At 34.3% G+C, this 20,639-nt stretch overlaps 2 protein-coding genes across 2 annotated transcripts in view; one reads left to right on the forward strand and one right to left on the reverse strand.

The window, feature by feature from the left end:
- The window catches only part of LOC129229718 (sushi, von Willebrand factor type A, EGF and pentraxin domain-containing protein 1-like), a 63,004-nt gene extending 62,473 nt beyond the window's left edge, over positions 1 to 531 (reverse strand). The window contains exon 1 of the mRNA XM_054864082.1: positions 417 to 531. Coding sequence (XP_054720057.1) covers positions 417 to 507 — 91 coding nt within the window. The 5' untranslated portion in view covers positions 508 to 531. The remainder of the gene's footprint in view (positions 1 to 416) is intronic.
- Positions 532 to 10,851: 10,320 nt separating this feature from the next.
- LOC129229691 (folliculin-like) overlaps positions 10,852 to 20,639 on the forward strand; it is a 31,689-nt gene continuing 21,901 nt past the window's right edge. The window contains exons 1-4 of the mRNA XM_054864053.1: positions 10,852 to 10,942; positions 14,135 to 14,365; positions 16,693 to 16,839; positions 19,376 to 19,597. Coding sequence (XP_054720028.1) covers positions 14,135 to 14,365; positions 16,693 to 16,839; positions 19,376 to 19,597 — 600 coding nt within the window. The 5' untranslated portion in view covers positions 10,852 to 10,942. The remainder of the gene's footprint in view (positions 10,943 to 14,134; positions 14,366 to 16,692; positions 16,840 to 19,375; positions 19,598 to 20,639) is intronic.

Consider the following 20,639-nt stretch of genomic DNA (forward strand, 5'->3'; position numbering starts at 1 on the left):
AGGGGGGGGGGTTCATGACCCACATGACCCTCCCCTTGTCTCTGCTCCAGGTTGTCAAGCGAGCCATCGCAAAGTTGATTTAAACTGCTCATTGGTTTAAAATCTGAAACTTAATGTATAATTCATGCATAGTTATAGATAAACTTACGTATGTATACTTGTACACACGTAAATACGTTGAAACATTCACTTATACATAAATGAACTTAAATACGTGAAATTAAAAGTAAAACATTTTAATACTCTTTTAATGAATGATTTTAAACACACAATTGGTATTTTTATCATGACAAATGCTTTGACGCGTCGAGCCTGTAGAATTAACTTTCAACAATTTTGATTAATGGAAACATAACTTAGAAAAAATTTGCACACCAACATTAAACTTACAAAAAAATAAACAGCACTTTACTTACTCAACTCAGCAGAGACAAAATATATTCCTGCTGCAATGAAAGCGAAATGCAGTATCTGCATTTCGACCTGTATCACGAAAAAAAATCTCATACATAATAGATCTTCCTACCGAGTGAGCAAGCTTCGATTTTCATTTGAGAGTTCGAAAAACTTATCAGTTACGGATATCCGGGTGATGAAATCATACTAGTATTTCTCTGTGACAAATTCGGTTAAATAAATTAAAACAGAGCATAATTTGCAATTTGAAACGAAAGTCGTAGTCATTTAACCTTCAACCTATGACTGCTGAATTTTTTCAACGAAGTCGCTTCAAAATCTGAATCATTTTTACTTCCTTTTACAAAAAGGAAGTACAGTAAGCCCTCGTTATATCGCGCTTTTCGGGGGACAAAGAAAAAGAGCGATATATCCGAAAGCGCGATATAACGGAGGGCATTAAAAACAGTTATGTCTAATATACAAGTAAATTGGCATTCGTTCTTTTTGACATTAGTTTCTAATGGTTTCGATGTGGGTACTATCACACCTATTGAAATTTAAACAAGATTGAAATTTAAGTAAATTTTCACCGTCAGAAAGTTAAAATCATCAAATGGCGAATGAAGACGATCTTTCTGAGCTACCGCGAGATAAGAATGAGCATTCCAATTCCCTCTTATTCCGAGTAGGTTTTCTAATCTGTTTTACTTGCTGTAGAAAGGATGTGAAAAGTAAAAGAAACCAGATTGTTTCCAGGAAACTAGTTCACCCGTCCAGATCATTATTCCCTTCTTTGATGCAAATCCTGGTTTATGCAACCAAGTACAAATCTTTTCTGTACTAAAAGAAGGGCGTATGTTCTCTTCTACATGGGCTACTATGACACTTGCTTGATGTCTCTCACTCCTTGTAAAGGCAATGTATCAATACAAAAGAAGATGTCAAGTAGTTTACAGACCATCTTAAACTGAAATATACTGTGCGGGTATGTACATTTGGATGACAGGAATTGCTGCTGCTTTTCCAGGGAATACAGAAGAATTGCTTCCTTTTGTTCATTGACAAAATAGAGAAGAAAGAGACCTTCTCTGTGCAATACCATATGTTTTCAGAAATGGTTTCAAATTTAAAGCAAAGTTTTTTTCTTATTTTAGGCTTTAATATTTCGGGAGACAGAAGAAAAGAGCGATATATCCGAATGAGCGATATAACGAGGCGCGATATTACGAAGGGTTACTATTTTATTCGCAAAAAAATTTTCACTCAAAAATCGACCTTAATTTCCATTTTACTCACTACCGAATAAACATTTAGTTCTTTTTCGACTCGACTACGCGTAGATAGGTGCCTAAGAACGTATAGACACGCGAAATATCCATAATGACGATTCCCGAGTTAATTTCAACGAATTTTCTAGTGACGTCTGTATGTACGTATGTAAATATGTATGTGCGTATGTGCGAATGTATATCGCATAACTCAAGAACGGTAAGTGCTAGAAAGTTGAAATTTGGTACGTAGACTCCTAGTGGGGTCTAGTTGTGCACCTCCCCTATCTGTTGCATTCGGGTGTTTCTAAGGGGGTCTTTTGCCCTTTTGGAGGGAAATCATTGTTAATTTCGATGTAAACTCAAGTGGTGTTACAATTTGGCGATACTCTTGGCGATATCTTTGGCAATCTTTTGGTCGCCAAGTTTTGTCGCCAACGGCGACAAATTTGGCGATTTTTTTTAAAAACCTGTTTTAATTCGGCCATTGTTGGTGATATTTATAGAGTAAACTATTGAATCTCATTAAAACTGCCAGTAATGGGGAAATGACATTAAATTGGAGTAAAAGGAAGTCATATGATGCACACATCAGCTCGTTTAAAAATAAAACGCCAAAAAAAAAATTGTACGTAACAGTCAAGTGCCCATACTTGGGATAGTACTCTAACTTGGGACATTTTGCCCAATTTAGTTTTGAGGGCTGGTTCAACTGTTGGTATTTCATTCGTAAGAAATAAATGGTGCTACAGAATAAATGAATGGTAACCTTAATGAGGCTACGTGAGTAGAACTTTGATGCATCAGCCTCATGGGTTATTTTTATGGTTTTGAAAATTTCGAAAAGAAAATGCGATTTTTAAGTATCGAAATAACTTTTGTTACCTACGCTAACTGAGCGGCATTAGTTTGAATTTGTTTCACACTTCATCTCAGCTATGTACCTGTGTCTTATTTGGACTAATTCATTTCCACCTAACTATTTATTCATAAATTTGAGAAATTGCAAATACGCTCCAAATTTGGGACACTGTTCTTAGTTAGGATACTTAGACATAAAACGTGTCTATAAGGAATGTTGAGAAAATAAAGTGTATAAATGTATTAAAACAAAAATGTATATAGATACAAAATTTTAAAAATTGATGGCTATTCTGATGACAATAGTGGGTCATGCCATAACAGGACACAACAATTGTCATTGTTAAAAAAAAAAATTGAATCTATTGATGAGCAAAAGTCGTTTTGCCAAAATATTACATGCGTTAGTTCTACTAATGAAAATGAGTCTCAAAGTATAGATGATTCTAATTTATTTTGGTTTGAATTTCACGTAATATGAAGAAATGCAAATGAGTGTGAAAATATGTGAAATAAAGGAACATGGAGAGCTAAAAAAAAGCTGTGTTAATAATTATATGGGTTCCTTTTATATTTTCAAATATAGATGAAAAAGCAGAAATATTATTTAAAAGAATTATGAAGGCTGGGGAGACATAAAGAGTGTCCCAAAATTAACGCAAGACTTGAATTTGCCACAATTTTTGCTGTGAATTGTTGGCAGCCACGGAAAAGGAACAATTTGATAGCTGGGAGTTTCGGGTTAGTAAAAATGGAGTGTTATGCTATTATACAGCCAGCGAAACAATTCAATCACTGCATAAGGAATTTCCTGTTCGTGTACCCTCTCGTTTCGGTGATATGAATTGTACCCTAGATCGTGTGATTTTACATCATTAGACTTCTCCCTATGGGGTTATTTGAAGTCAAACGTCTATGTCAGCAATCCCACAACCACCTGCGCATTACCTAATTGCGATATCGAGCGCCAATAACACCGCCCAAATTTTCATTATTTTTCAAATAATTGTTCGATAATGAAAACGCATTATAGAATCGAAAACGCTCCATTTGTAATAACCCTAGACCCTCAGCTGCCAAATTGTTCTTTTTTCAAGATTGCCCACAATTTATTGCAAAAATGGCGGCAAATTCAAATCTTGCGTTAATTTTGGGACACCCATTACAATGTTTTCGGGGCCAAGGTACGTTCTGAAATCATTGAAACTTTACAAGATTAAGTAATTTCTATCTAATGATATTTTTTTCTTTATTGGGCTCTAAAATAAACTTCATTAAAATGATAGTAGGTGTCTGAACTATTATATATTGATGAATGCATGAAAGAAAGATCAAGATAATAAGTGTCCCAGAATTTTCACTTTCGAAGTATGGAGTCGTCCTTGGAGCATTACTTCCCGACATCTCCAGGAACAAAAATCGGACTGTTTCACCAAAGTTAGTAGTTTGTTGTCATAAGAATATGAATGTTCGATAGACAGAACTTCTAACGACGCCTTAAAATCTACCTCTAGGGTCTGAAAAATCTCTTTAGTCAGGGCCCAGTCAACTAAAAAACACATTGGTGACTAATTATTTTCGAAATCATGTTCCATTGAATTTTTGAACAAACTCTGAGAAATAATTTGGAGACTAAAATTTTTACCTCGATCTAAAAATTTTACAGTTGGATAGGTGGCGGGAAAAGGTTGTATGTTTAAAACAACAACTTTTCACTAGAGCCAAAAAACGAATCTGCTTTGTGCAATATTTTAAACAGGCCACTGAGAGCAACATACAACGGTTTTCCATTCAATTACCTACTCACTTCCTATTGCAAGGAATCCCCGAAGCAAGTTTGTAACATACAAACGTTCTTCCATCAATTATAAAAATTTTATTTACAAAGCCAATGCCAACTAGCGCATTTTCTGACCTTGTAAACGAACTTAATATACAGGTGATTCAATCTATTTACTATACTCATCGTTTTTCCATTGAAAAAATAAATAGTTGAAAACTTACATACAACGTCGTTTTTCCTGCCACTGATTCAGTTTTTATCGTTCTCTTCCTACCCCCATTTCTGGCTTTGTCTCGAATACAAATAGTACCATTTTCTCGCTAGAAAAGCAAAGCGTGTTCTTCCATTTGCCTTAACTTACCCAATCGAATTCGAATTCAGAATCCAAACTAAACACCAAAGCTGTCAACATGCTGCTCCTAATATTTTAAATTAGCTATCAAATATTAATCCTATTATGTTAAAATTGTGCCAGTAAAAACAAATTAACTCTTCCCATAAATTCGACACTTAAGTTTGATTTTTTTTTCTTTTTGTTTTTTTTAACCTATGGATTTCTGTTTGTTCAATCTGATTTTTGTGCTCCAGAATTTTAAATAAAGCTACGCATTGTAAACTACCTTCCCTGTTTGGAATAAAATAAAAGTTGTGTCAACTGATGCACGTTCCATAATCAGGCTTTAAAAAAAAAATCTGTAACATTTCGTGTCAACGTGTAGAAAAGAGTGATTTTTTGACTCATCATTTAAATTTAGACTTTTTTTGTATTTTTTGTATAAATTACAAAAATTCTGTAACTGTTGCAGAAAGACATAAACATTCCTTTCACAATTTTTCTGGTGGGCCCCCTCCCCCCTCCTGTAATTTCAATGTATTCAGCATCAAAAAGCGGCACCTTCGCGTTCCTAGTAGCTTTTTTCATTTCAAGCAGCCACCTACCACTACTTGTGGTTTTAACCAGTTGAACCCTAAAGACAGCTCTGAATTTTTTTTTATCCAGACCAGAAACCCGAGCAATCCCTGGTGCAGCACCCCCAGAGGTATCCTCTCAATTGGAGGACTTTGTGACCACGAGCATATTTAAAGTCCCCCAGTCAAGTGTACCCATCCCCCCCCCCAAGCTCAATGGCACAAAATCCCCCCCCCCAAAAAAAACCTCACTCTCTTATTTTTAAATTAGGTTAAACATAACACTTTTTAGAATCCTAAATTTCCAGTTAAATTCACATAATATTCTGAATTATTCAAGATAATATCTGAAGGAAATTCAAGAATTACAGGTGCTTGAGGCGACTACCAGATTCGTTCTATTTGCTGCCTGTCTCAGTGAAATGCAAACAACTAAGAGAGACAAAGGTATGTGCTTTAGCAAGTGCTCATTCCACGTTTTCCCCTTATATGTTTTAAAATAGAGACATAGAGTGTATTCAGCTTTTGCTTTAGGAGAGAATCTTTACTAGATCTAAGCGATAAGAACCCTATCGATAAGTATTAAATAAACTCAGAAAAAAAAGTTTCTTGGGGTTTTCGCCCCCGGAAAATTTTTGAAATTGTAGTTTCAAACGATCTTTGATAATGTTTAAGGTGAGGAAAAGCTTGGTGGCTCTCCCACGGAAATTTTCCGAAATTGAAGCTCTAGAAATGCAATTGCAGATTGCTTCGATTATGCCAGGAAAAGAGAGTTCAGTGGCTGTGGCCTTGAATTTTTTCGAAATTGTAGTTCTAAAAATGCAGTTTTTGGCCATCTTTAGTAATGTTAGAGAGAGAGGAAAGTTTAGATAGTGAGAAGGGAGCTCATGGGTCCTTCCTTGGAACTATTTTGAAATTGCAGTTCTTTAAACAGTTTTAGACGGGCTCTGGTAATATGTTCATCAGAGTTGAAGTTCCTTGACTCTTCCGTGGCAGTTCTTCGAAATCGGAACTTCAAAAACGCAATTGAAAATTGTCTTCAATGTTCAGTCATGTTGGGGGGGGGTGCGTTTATGAGCTAAAAACGCAATTTAATGCCATCTTTTGGCAGTTTATCGAAATTGATGCTATAAAAACGCAATTTTAGCCGACCTTCCATGATGTTGTGAAAGGGGGAGGGGGGGGGTCGGAAGCTTTTCTCTGGACATATTTCAGAAATTAATCCCTAGAAACGTAATTTTAAGGCTACTTTTACGATGTTTGCGATAACTGCGGAGAACAGGAGGGGACGTTAGGGACCTTCATCAGAAATTTTTCAAACTTGCATCTTGAAAACGGCAGTTTTAGGCGATTTTTGGGAATATTAATGAGCTGAGAGGTTCAGCGGCCGTCCACAGGCAGTTTTTTGAAATTGAGGTTCTAAAAACTCTATTGTATATGATTTTAGATAGTGAGATTGAAGAAAGAAATTCACGGCTCTGTCGCAGAAATTGTTTCGAAATCGAGCCTTAAAAACAAAATTTATAACGGTCTTTAATGGTGATAAGGTAGTGTTCTGAAAGCTTTTCGAAATTGAAGTCCTAAACACGCATACAGATAACCACCAAAAATCGGTCACACACACATACACAGAATTTGATATTTCCAGGGAAGTTTTCGATTTTTCAATTTTATTTTTATATGATAGAGTAACATGTATGAACATCATAGGTGAAAAAAATTTTGCGATACGATAAGTAGTTTTTTTTAAATTAATTTTTAAAATTCAAGCCCTTATGACGTCAAATGGCATAGGAAGTGACGTCCGATAGGAGAGAAACGCTAGCGAACCGGTTCCCATGTAATGGGAGAACCGAAGAACGTGCATTCGACTTCGAAGACGAAACGTAAAAGGCTTATCTCCTCGTATTCAACTCCTCGCGTTTCTGGAACATTAAACCTCTCATCCTCTCGGAAATATTCGAATATCACCATTGATATTATTTGAGGAAGATTATTTAGATTGTGCTTTAACGAATCCGGCCTCCATAGTGTGTTCAAAAGGATTATTGAATTTCTAAAAAATAAAAATATCAGCGCGCTCAAAATGTCCCTAGCGAAAACAAGGGATCTTCGGCGGAAGGCTGCCCATTCGCGCCCTGTGACGTAGGCTCGTGACGTTTCAGAAGAGCGCACTTTTGCGCGTGGATTTTTAAAAATTCATTAAAAATCAACCACGGTGTTTTAAAATTCGGCGATGGTCAATTTTTTAGTTTTGAGGGTCAATTAACAATATCCAATAGCCAAAATATGAACATTTAATAGGTTGCAACTTCCCTATTGTCTTGAATATTACATTTCTACGTGTTAGATATAGAAGAAAGTAAAAACGGTTTGTGAAAAATAGTTAAGATATTATAAGATCAAACTGCTCTACTTCCATCAGTGGAGTGGTGCTATACTTCCATCATTACTGAAAGTTTGGTAAAAATCATCTAATAGTAAATTAAAAAAAAAAAAAAACTCATTTTATGTAAAAATTATACAAAGCATTTGAGTAAAATGATATGAAAAATTCTACACAAGCTCAAACTTGTTTGTAAAGAATATATATTAGTATTGGCCAGGCAATGGTTAAAAAATATATTATTTAAAAACTTTAGATGAGTTCTTATTGATTTTTTTTTCCAGGACTGTGTAGTCGGAAGAAAAAATTCCGAATCTGACTCTGACTTTTGGATTTTGAAACGTCCGACTCCGACTCCGCCTTTTTTACTATTTATTTATTAATTTTTTTCAAATCCCCCTTCCTCATGGGAAGGAGGGAAAACCCCTAAACAGAGATTATAATATTGATTCCTTTTTATAAAATTTTCGCGTTGTATTTTATTGTAAACCTAAGACGTTAGAAATTCAACTTGAAAATCAAATTATCCAATAGTTGCGATTTCTAAAGTGAGATTACTTAAAAATCCCATACTAACGGGACAAATGTTTCTTTCCGCAATAGAAGGGTGTCCGCAGGACAGGGGTTTAATAATATTATTTCTCTTGGAATCAGAGAATGAAAAATTGTTCGCATAAGAGGGGGTGTCCGTTAGGAGGGGTTTTACTATATCGTATTTGCAAAATAATTTTCATTCAAAAATCAACCTTAATTTCCATTTTTCTCACCCCCGAATGAATGTTCAGTTTTTTTTTTCGACCCAACCACACGTGCATATATATACCTAAGAACGTATAGACGCCCGAAATATCCATTTTGACATTTCCCGAGTTAATTACAACGAGTTTTCTCGTGACGTCTGTATGTGCGTTGTGTACTTATGTGCGTATGTATGTCGCATAACTCAAGAACGGTATGTCCTAGAAAGTTGAAATTTGATACGTAGACTCCTAGTGGGGTCTATTTGTGCACCTCCTGCTTTGGTTGCATTCGGGTGTTTCTAAAGGAGTCTTTTGCACCTTTTTGGGGGAAATCATTGTTAATTTCGATGCAAACTCAAGTGGTGTTAAAATTTAGTGGACACTTGGTGATGTATCGCCAATCTTTTGGTTGCCAAGTTTTGTCGCCAACTTGGCGACAAATTTAACGATTTTTTTTTAAAGAAAAATTATTTTTTAAAAAAAAAAACAGGTTTTAATTTGGCCACTGTTGGTGATATTTAGAGAGTTAACTATTGAATCAAATTAAAATTGCAATGATGGGGAAATAACATTGAATTGGTGTAAAAGGAAGTCATGTGATGCACACAACAGCTCGTTTAGATCAATATACCTGAAAGATATAAAGCTATAGATTAAAAGTTTTGGGGACAAGGGCATTTTTAAGAGGGCGGGGCACTTTAATGAGCTCGGAGAGGGGTTAAGGGCGTATTTCAGGAGTGGGACACGAACCCCCCCCCCCCCTCCTCTCCAAGAAATAAATTTAAAATAGCCCTCTACAGAATAGTTTTATAACTTCAAGCAAAAGAGAAATGAACATAGGCATTTCCATTACAGCCTGCTAAAGCTGACTCAAAACAGCTCACTATACCCTCATCCTACATGCGATGATTTGATTCTAACTCAGACTAACCCTGTTATCCTGGGTACTTTTGATTTCCAACCAGATTGTAGCAAATGCCCACAAAGTACATGTCCTAAGGCGTGAATGCCTCTCCCCCTAAGAGCAAGGGCGCAACCCCCCTAAATAACCCAATGGTGGCCCCCTCAAAACAACCCCCCTAAAAATTTCAGGGGTTCAATCCGCGCCATTATGACCCCCCCCCCTCCCCTCTAGGTGGGCAACCTTGCCTAAGGTCAACGTATTTTGACAGGAGAAAAATTTGCTTTTAACAGTTTGTTGACAAAGAAGGACATTTCATTGACAGTGACAAAATGGAAAAGCCATAGAGGCCACCCCCTCCCTCCCAGATTTTTTCATTCAAACAAAAAATAAATAAATAGAAGAAAAGTTCTTATGGTAGTGTAAAACAAAGTTTTCTGGAGGGGGAAGTTGGCTTCCTCCCAAGAGGGAAGTGCTCCCCCCCCCCTTGGAGAGATACCTGAAAGAAACATTGGTCCATGGCCTTCCGAAATCGATTTTGTATACCCGTTACTCTTGACTTCGCACCAAATCCTCTTTAGACCAAAACAGCATACAGCCCCTGGCACTCATTTGAATTTTTACGTCTTGAATTCAAATTATGTTTTTCGCAAGTATGATTGCAATAGGAGCCATTTTATTTTTAGCAACAAGAAACCCAAAAGAGGTGAACCCTTATTGCAGTTCATGACTGCAAAAAAACATATAATATCAGTTCAAGACGTCAAAATTCAAATGAATGTCTCGGGGGCTAAATGTTGAATGTTTCATAACCTTTTCTTTTGATTTTTTAAAACTTTTTTTATTTACTGTTTTCCAGTCTTTGCTTCAAAATACCAGGGACTGGTGAGCTGTTAGCACTATCCCCCTGGCTTCAACGACATCACTGTACCCCTCAAACGAATAAGGTCTCAGCTTCTGCTGGTCTCAGAGGGGTTGTTGTTAAAATACTAGGAGGCTCCGCCACCAGCTCGTTTCGCTCGCCAAACTTGCGGTTGCTCAGTGCTGCCTGTCTGGTGAAATTTGACGATATTTTTTCCCAATGGATGACTGGCACTTCATCTCTTGCCCATCAAGGTTAAAAAGCGTGAAACAGGGCGAAATGGATTCCTCGAGATATCCCACAGCCAACGGTACCAGTATTGACCTGGTAGACATTGTCGTCAGTCCGGGGAAGATTGGGTTACAGACTCACAAACAGACAGGCACAGAAATTAATAGTATTAGATGAATTTACAAATGACAAATTGCAAGGAGGTCATAAGGTGAGTCCCACAAAATATTAAATTCTTAGGAAGCATTAAAAAAAAAACTTCGGACCCGGTCTGTGGGCAAATGGTGGCTTCAGAGTAACATGGTTTCTGAACATAATTGGTTCATCAAGAACAAAAAACTTAGAAGTATTTTACAGAAAGCATAGTAAAAAAAAACTGCTGGAGACCAGTGATTGCACGATCGGCTTAGGGCACTCTAGTTTGTTATATAAGTCCGGCGGTTTGGATCGTAGTTTTAATGTCTGGAAATGGCAACATAAATATTGTTTATATTTTGTTTTTCGTGTCCAGTGGATTTCTGACTTTCTTGTACATTTAAATGTGTACCATGTGATTAATTGTTTATGATTCATCGGTGGTGAAAGATTTTATATACTTTGAAGTACGTGAGTTTACAATTTTTAAAATAAAATGTTAGTACGATTTGTTTTTCTGTTTTATTTCATTTAAACATTCCTAAAGTTCTTGTTTTTTCTCGTCTTACAATTTTTCCGAATACATATCTAACATTAAAATTTGCGTGTCATGTGTAATTTCTGCAATAATTTTGTTCTTGTAAGCTTAAAATTAAAATTTGTGCATCCCAATGCTTGTTTCTTCTAAAAACTCTTCTATTACACTTTATCAAAAATTAAAGAAGAAATATTTCTCTTGTATACCTTTTAAACCGAATGAAAAAATGTTGTTGGGCATGATAAGACACATATTTCGGTAGAATTACGGTAACCGGGTCGCGTTGGCGTATTTTTTCAAAAGCTGCCAAATTGGCATCTACGAGTCAATGTAAACCAAGTACTCCAATGTAAACAAAAGAAATCATCAAATGAGAGTTGACCCAAAGACAAGGGGCGGAGCTCCGAATTGCTCAAACTATCACCTAGGTAACTACAACTGTTTATTAACCATTTTCTTTCTCTGATTGCAACTGTAAAGAAAAAAAAAAGCATTAAAATTCTTTTTTCCTTTTTAAAATATTGCAAAATATGGAAAGAAACAAATGATTAAGCCTTTTTTTTTCTTTTTTTTATAGAACTATATTATTTTTCTTACTTTGAAATAAAGTTTGCAGAAAAGACAAATGAGAGGTAACTTTTTTCAAGATGTTAACTTAAACGAGGAAAGATAAAACGCAGTACCTACAGAGATGAATGTTTCAGACATAAAAAGAAACGTGTTTTGGATTCGATACTAACAATAGCGAAATGATGGAATTTGAGCTTTTTGTTTTTTTAGTGGAAAGCAAGTAAGCAAGCTTGTACAAGAAAGTTGAAGTACAACCCATGACGAAAATGCGAAAAAAATTTTTTAAATAAAATTTGCCGATACTGCTCTTTACGTTCCCATTGCAGTAATATTGAACTCATTTTTTCCTGTAGAAAAAGAAATAAAATATTATGATGTATGTGAACGAAAAGTTTCATGGTGCTACACTTTCTATCAACATGTTTAATTTCCCAAGGAACATTAAAATGAAACAAATTTTTACCGAAATTTTACAACAGCAAAAGTTGGATAGAACACGACATTAATCTGAAATAATCTTAGAAAAAGACATTAAAAATACTTGCCGTTTAATTAAGACCTAAAACAATCTACTAAATAAGTTAAATCACATCAGAATATCCATTCAGAGAACGTTATAACTAAAAGCATAATTCTAACTTACTGAATAAGTGATTATGATAATTAATAAATTTTAAATTTAAGATAGAATAATAAAACATGAAGGAAATAACTTACTGCCAACACATTCCAAAAACTTATCCAAAAGGTATGAATAACTAATTTTTAAATCTATAACTTAAAAGAGTTAAAAGTGACAAACATTTCGCGATGTAAAATTTCATAAAATGTTTCAAAGATCTAAAAATTAAAAAAACACAATATGTTGCCAATTCTGAGAAAAAATCACCTTTGAGAAAACTTAAAATATTATTCTATGGAATTGAAAAAAAAAAGAAAAATTTATTGGACAAATAAATTACAATTTTATGGGTGAATTCTGAAATGGCTGATTGGCCAAACGAGTAGCAAATCAGCTTTGGTGTCGGGTTACCAAAATTACTCTGTCGCCAAGGTAAGGTAGCGGGTTGACAGAATGAAATATTTATCGCCGCGACCCGGTTACCGTAATTCTACCCATATTTCTTAGTGTAATAAAATTCGTTTATATGGTTTTTCAGCTTACACCAAGTAAAAAAAAGCTCATCTGAAGCTAAAAGTAAGTAATTTTATTCGAGTATTTCATAAGTAACATTTAATTTCTGTAACAAGAAACACTGCAATGAATTTATGTTTTCTCTAATGCAGCCAACATGCTCATCTTTATGCACCTTTGCTATATCAGTGTACGAAATTAATACAGTAGAAGACCATTGTAACGCCGACCTATATAACGCAATTCTCTATAAAACGCACAACTTTTCAGAAGTAAACAGTAGGTTTTGGAAGCTTAAAAAATCCCTGTTTTGCTTTGGAAACATAAAAAATGGTTAGGCAAATTAAATTTTGCAAGTTTTTCCTCTTTCCACCTTAATTCAAAGCTTTTAAATTTAAAATTTGTACTCATAGTAAACAGAAAATACCAGATGGTTGTTGAAAATGCAGCTGTTATGCAAGCCATGAAGCTAGCAGAAGTGCAGGATTAATGCACTTTCTTTTGATTGTGAAACATATTTATTTGTGAATAACTAATTGTACTACTGGTGCTTTAATACTCATTGCAGATAAAACTCAATATGAAGTGCTAATATAGAGATATATTCTGAATATTAGTTTCAAAATTTGTGAAATAATCTATATAACGCAAAAACCTGTATAACGCAAAAGCTGTGGTCCCAAGGTGTGCGTTATAACGGTCTGCTACTGTATGCGGAAAACTCACTTATTGAATGCAATTTATGTAAACATTCCGAGTATCTCGTAAAAAGCATTTGATGCTAAATCATGCAATCATATGTAAAGCATGAATTTTAGCATTGTTTTTTCTGCTAGTTCATTGTTATTGACTAGTAATTATGAATTATCATTAACTTAATAAAATGTTTTCTGAATTTATTTTTAATGCTGTTGATATTAAGCTAATTTATAAAAAGTTTAAAATAAATATCCTCAATCTGTTGAGTCTGTTTCCTAAGGTTTAATTTGTATGTATTTGGTCATCTTTACTGTTTCTGATTTGCCATTTACTCATTATTTTGATAATTTTAATCAAGCCTTTTCTTTCTTTGTTTTATCCCAATCAGGACCCATAGTTGAAACTTGCAGAAGAAATGTTTTGACATAAATATATGTAGTATCATCTTGTACTATAAAATAACTATTTTATTAAAATAAAATGTTTACCAAGACTGGAAATGTAGAGTTAATTTGTAAAATTTCATCATCATGATCAGAATTCATTGTTCTAAAACAGTATAGTCTTCACACGTCAAACCAGTTATTGCATCTTTTTTCTTGTCAAAAAACTATTATCTTAAAAAAGTTTTTTTTTTTTTTAGAAATTAACCTCTCATGTTGTACTATTATTGTATCATATTCTCTCTGTGTTTTCTACCAATTATTTGATTTGCAGATGAATGCTGTGATTGCAATCTGCAATTTCTGCGAGTTGCATGGGCCTAGTGTTCTTTTTTGCACGCAAGCTTTCCATGACAACGAAGAGACTCAATGGGCTCAAGTGACTGACACGGACAGCTTCAAATCAGATGCAACGCCCAAATCCTGGTATGGTCCTTCTTTTTTCTCCCAGAGAGCGTCTGGTACTGATTCCCCTGTGCCACCTCTGAAATCGGATACTTGTGAGGTATAGCTTTGATGAAATTATGAATCGTTTAATAAACTTTCCATGTATTCATTGCTACATAAATTTTATGCATTTTTTTTTTCATCTTTGTGAGCAATTATAGTCGACCTCATGGTTGTTGGCATTTTTTTTTCTTATGAATATACTTCAAATCTGATCAGGGTTCTTGTCCAGGATTTTTCACTGGGTCCTTTTTTTGTGAAGTTAAAAAAAAAATATTGTGAAAAATCAAATCTTTTTATGAAATTTCAAAATGTAAATCAAAAGTAATCTATCAATATAGATTATATTTCCGATTTGCGCACTGCTCTTTTAATAAAAGAGTGTTTGAAAGTTGGATTATAGTTCAATCAAAATTTCGTGAATGGCTCCTTTTAACTTGTTGGAATTTTGTGAAGGATCCTCAAACGAACCCAAATGTTCTTGGTCAGACCCTTGCTGATTGAAAATAAAAAAAGCCATGGTTGCTAATTAATATCAAGCATTACTAAAACAAGTTTGGAACTAATGTCATATACCCCACCCTTGGCGACTTTTTCCTGTTGGTGCCAAGAAAGCGTCACCAAGAAAACAATGTATGACGACAAATGTCATACATCGTTCTTAGCAATGCTTTTTTAGCGCCAGCTGGAAAAATTCAGATAAAAAACATGAACAAAGCACTTCAGAAGACAATATATATAAAAAACCATAAAACTACAGCAAAAAACATCTCGAATATTAGCTTCAAAAATACCAGAAACTATAAAGTTTTTGTACACAAAGAAAAATTACTAGAAGGTATTTTAAATGCTTAAATCAACAAATTACTATCACAGCTCACCAAAGAAATATGTACCAATAGAAATAAAAGCTATTTTCCAACATGCATTTCATAGAACAAAAACAATTCTCATACTTTACTAAAAAAAGAGCAAAGCGATTCAATATGCAATGTTTAAAGCAGAACACATCTCCAAAATAAAACTATTTCAGCCCCCCCCCCCCCCAAAAAAAAAATGCTTAGTTATTCAAATTTCGATGTATTAAAAGTAAAAATGTCTTCACAGAACATCCCAAACATAAATAATACAAAAATACCATACATTTATTTTGCTATCCAAAAATGCTTTCAAAATACCTACTTAAAATATCTATATAATTTACATGAAATAACACCTTCATATTTTTATAAAATCGTAGAATCAACTTATTTTCAGAAATTCAGTACCTAAAGGAACAGAATGAAGTCTGAAACACAACATATGAAACAATGCGCCATACCAAGTCACACCCCATGTTGGATTTTACTCTTAATTAACGGTCAAGTTTAAAGAAACTGGCATTTTCTAATATTCATTCATCAAAACACAACTACTGAATCTAAAAAGCATTCCTATAAGGTACATTGCACAAAAAAACAAGAATTATCTAACGAGAACCGCTTACAAGTGAACAAGTTTGAATAGATCTAAGATTGCCTTCGGGTCGCCAAACACAGGTTAGTTTAGCCAGGGATGCCATGCTTAAAAGATTATCGCCTTATTGGCGAGAAAAATATTTCAATTTTGTGTTAACAACCGAATGTCGCCAAATGGGGGGGGGGGGGGGGGGGGTATATCACAACTGTACCACAAGTTTTCTTCATGAAACATTGTTGTTTGTTTACCATTTTGCAAGCAACTTATGTTCAAAATAGTTGATTTTCGAAGAAAAGAAAAGGAAATTTATCTTTGGTAATTTAAAAGCTGACTATATATACTACATAGAGGTCTCGTACAGTTAGTCAAAAGGGCAACTGCCTCCTCAGGTTTAAAAGTAAAGGGGCTATGCCCCTCCACTTTTCTAAGTTCAGAATTAAAGATTGATCAAAAAATGATAAAGTTGACTGATTCATATGTTTAAAGACAGAAGAATTGACTTAATAACTGTAGATTTTACATTTTTTCAAAGTAATTAGGTGTTTCATAAAAAGTAAAATGGAGCATTAAATCTGAAGAAAAAAGTTGACCGTGGCTATGCATTCCGATTTTTGTGTTTGCATTCCGAATTTTTGAGTGGTCGTGTAATCAATATTAACATTAAACTTCAATTCATGAAACAAAGTCAGCTGTATGGGCACTAGCCACCTAACCACCTTTTCCCCCTGCACTTTTTTTTGGTACACTAACCGCCCATGTACGTATCTAAAGTTTGAATTGTATTTTTATGTCCAAATAGTTTTATGTTGAAATCACTATTATGCAATACTGCTGAAAAATGTTGATTTAAAAAAGCAAGTTTACTGATTCAATTCCTTTTTTAGACCATTTTTATTAATTTTCTAAAATTTAATCTCTCTTTCTTAGGGTTGTACTTCAATGACAAGTAAAAAGCGAGGTTTTATTAGTAATGACCATGAAGCCCGAGTGAGTTATGTGAGCAGTCAGTACCCATTACATCCTGATGTATTTAGTGCTGTGAGGCAAGCGTGTGTTCGTAGTCTCAGTTGTGAAGTAAGAATAAAATTGATAATAATATCATTTCAAAAGAATATGGAGTTGTGTGTTTTTATGAACTGATATAATTGAGCATTTTAGATTCATGCTTGGTACTTCATACTCTGTAGAGATGCACCGAATACAGTCGAACCTCCATATATCGAACTTCCACATATCGAAATTTTCTATATATCAAAATCCCAGCAAATTTCTATGTTCATTACATAGAAAAATTGTTTCTATATATCGAAAAAATCTCTATATATCGAAAAAAAATTTCGAGATATTCGTAGATTTTTTTTCCACTTCAGGCTGTTTGTCTCATGAAAAATGAAAATTAGGGGAGAAAATTATGTTCACTAAAGGTTGCTACGAATCTCATAAGGAATCTGGGGTTGAGGGCTGTGTAGATAGGTCGTTGCTCCGTTCTGGATTTCTTAAATTCCCTAAAGTTTATTTCAAATCTAAGTTGTAACAAGTAATACTGTAAATTCAGTTTCAAGCTATCCCTTTTGTCTGTTGATTATTGTTCCTAGTCTTTTTAGCTTCAGTAAAAATCTTTCAAGTTAAGTAGATTGATTTTTTACTTTTTTCTCGATTGCACTGTCAAAACGAAACCCCCCTAATGTTGCGAATCAAGTGAATTGCAGAAGAATGAAGATGTATGACGGCGCAAAAATGTAATTTCTGTTATTTTTTTATTTTTCAACTTTTATTTAAACCGATGCTCGTATAAATTAGAAATTGGATTTTATACACGAAATTTAGCTTTAATTTTAGTGTTTTAGGAGATTTGTATGATAAAATAAGATTGTTTCTATAAATCGAAATTTCTATATATCGAATTTTTTTCCTGAAATTTGCTACTTCGATATATGGAGGTCCGACTGTATTTGGTTGTTATTTGGTATATACTGCATATTTGTCAGACCAACCAAAAACTTTGATATACAGGAACCCATCAATAAATTTTAATGATTAATAATTGGTAAACAAACACACTTTTTATACATTGAATGAAAGTTACAATGTAGTTAACTAAGTTTGACAATACAATATTAATTCAAATTGTTACTTATTAATTCTATCACAGTTAGGTAAATGTTCTTTTCATTTTATTCAAGTATTCTCATTTTTGTGAGAAAAAATTAATTTATGGTGTGTCTGCGTTCAAATGTTTGTTTCTGAATTTTTTTTTCAGTACGACTAATGGCTACTGTCTTCTTCAATTCATAATTTTTATATTTATACATATACATTGCATAATTTTAATCAAAGATAAAATATTTGTCAGTTTTAATGATTTTTATCACTTTTGCTATTAGCACATTGTGGACTTGCCACGAGAATCAGAGGGCTGCATGCATAAGTTTAAAGATGCTTGTTTAAATTATCAAGAACAGGTATAAGTGAGGGTTATTTAAACAGGCCCACAATGTGTTAAGTTTGTTTCCCCTACCCTTTATGTTTCGGTTTAATGTGCCAAAAATTAAACTGAAAACCTTAATATATTGAGTTGGGACTACATTTCCTTATTAAAAAAGTTTTCTATGTCAAAAAGTTTTTCTATGTCAAAGCCTTTTACCTGCTGCATTTTAAAATGTGAGGTTGTCTATGATTTCCATCTGGAATGATGTTCTGTTTTATAAAAGTAAAAAATATTCTATTCTTTTTTTTTTTATTTTAAGCTAGCTGCTTTGCTCGGCTATACACTTTCTACCTCAAAAGTAAAAGTTACGTCAAGTGACGTGTGTTCAACAATTAGGCTTAAATTATAGAAGAAAACCAACAAGAATACTGTAAAAGTTTCTGTAGAAATGATAATTCTTAAATTTTGTTGATGACAAATCTAAAAGTAACGAATAAATTAAACAAATGGCAACAGATCTTTCTTCTCAATGCTTTTATTCACGCTAATTTAAATTGATCTCGTTTTCAAATGATATATTTCTGATTTGATATTGATGTTCCATTAGGCTTAAAAATGCAACCTCGGATTTTTTGAAATTCGAAGGAAGTAAATCAACCTGCAGGGGTAATTTTTGCGGGCTTTTTTAAAACAAAAAAAAATTGGATGATTATTTTGCTTAGAAAGAGCCATTTAATGCCATTTTTGGATTCTATAATTAAAATTCGAACAGCCGGTAATTTTCTGGCATTCAAAAACCACCCTACATTCCTTCTCGGATGCCCGAGTACCTCCGTGCCAAATTTGGTCGAGATCTGGCGTAAACTGTGGATTTCTATAGGGAACATATAAACATGCACACATATATATATATTTTGTGTTTTATTTACATAGAATTTTAGCATTAAATTTGTGTCCTTTTTATGTTGATAATTATTCAGTGATTTTTACATCAAGTCATTTAAACTTTTCTGATTCACTTTCTCGTGTCTTTTTTCTATCTTTGTGTTTTAAAATGGGCCCCTAACAATTGTCACAATCCTCTGGAATTGGTGGTTAGAATACATTTATTAAAATACGTTTTCAAAAAAGTTTGAATCCAGTTTTGACTTTTTTTCTCACTCTCATTATTTAATTTGCAAGGTATGTCCTGGAAGGGAAGGTCCCATATTCTACGGAGATGATCACAGAGGCCATGTTTTAAGTCATACATTCTTTCTGAAAGACAGTCAAGCCAGAGGGTTTCAGAGTTGGTACAGTATCATCATAGTCATGCGAGACAAAATTATGCTTTTGAATTCCTGGCATTTTCTTATTGACAGTATGCGAAGGATCATTCATGAGTTGCAGGAAAAGGCCATCAAAGTGAGCACTTACAGGCAACTTTAGTATCATTCCTCATTTCTTTATACTACAGGGTGGTCCGAGAGTGGGGGTACCCCCTTTTATTTTCAACATGATGTAAGTTATGGTTCAGTGTTTGTTTTACACAGTTACTTTGAAGGTCAACGGCATAACCAGAGGGGCAAGAGATGGCAGCTGCCACCCGCCCCCTTCCCTTTCCAAAAAAAGAACTTTACATTGACGGTTGCTTTGATTTCGAAATTTATCAATGAGTTCAACTGTAGTAACTTTGTCACTGAGTTTAAAAGTGTTTCCATCTTCTTTTGGAGCTCATTGAAAAGGGAAAGTTATTGGGATTTAGTTGTGTTTGGGTCCAAGTGGGTTTGGTACCACTATCATTTTAGAATTACATTGCTCCCTAAATCCCCTAATTGACCATTTATCAATGAGTTCAACTGTAGTAACTTTGTCACTGAGTTTAAAAGTGTTTCCATCTTCTTTTGGAGCTCATTGAAAAGGGAAAGTTATTGGGATTTAGTTGTGTTTGGGTCCAATTGGGTTTGGTACCACTATCATTTTAGAATTACATTGCTTCCTAAATCCCCTAATTGACCATTTATCAATGAGTTCAACTGTAGTAACTTTGTCACTGAGTTTAAAAGTGTTTCCATCTTCTTTTGGAGCTCATTGAAAAGGGAAAGTTATTGGGATTTAGTTGTGTTTGGGTCCAATTGTGTTTGGTACCACTATCATTTTAGAATTACATTGCTCCCTAAATCCCCTAATTGACCAGTTCCCTAATTGCCCAAATGATGGGCCTGCCCAGGGGCATCCCAAACTTAAATTTTTGGGAGGGTGGAAACTCTCAATTTGAAAAATGGAACTCCAAATTTTGCTGAATGATGATAAATTTGCCAAATAGAGCTCCAAATTTTGCCGAATGATGACATTTTTTCCGAATCACCAGACAAAATGTGCCGAATAAGAAAAATCTTGAGAGGTCACACTGACCTCCCATCAGGGCTCCTTTGATCTGCCCTCCCCGCTCCCCCCCCCCCCCCCC

The sequence above is a fragment of the Uloborus diversus genome, chromosome 9, assembly GCF_026930045.1.
Source record: "Uloborus diversus isolate 005 chromosome 9, Udiv.v.3.1, whole genome shotgun sequence".
NCBI classification, from domain to species: domain Eukaryota; kingdom Metazoa; phylum Arthropoda; class Arachnida; order Araneae; family Uloboridae; genus Uloborus; species Uloborus diversus.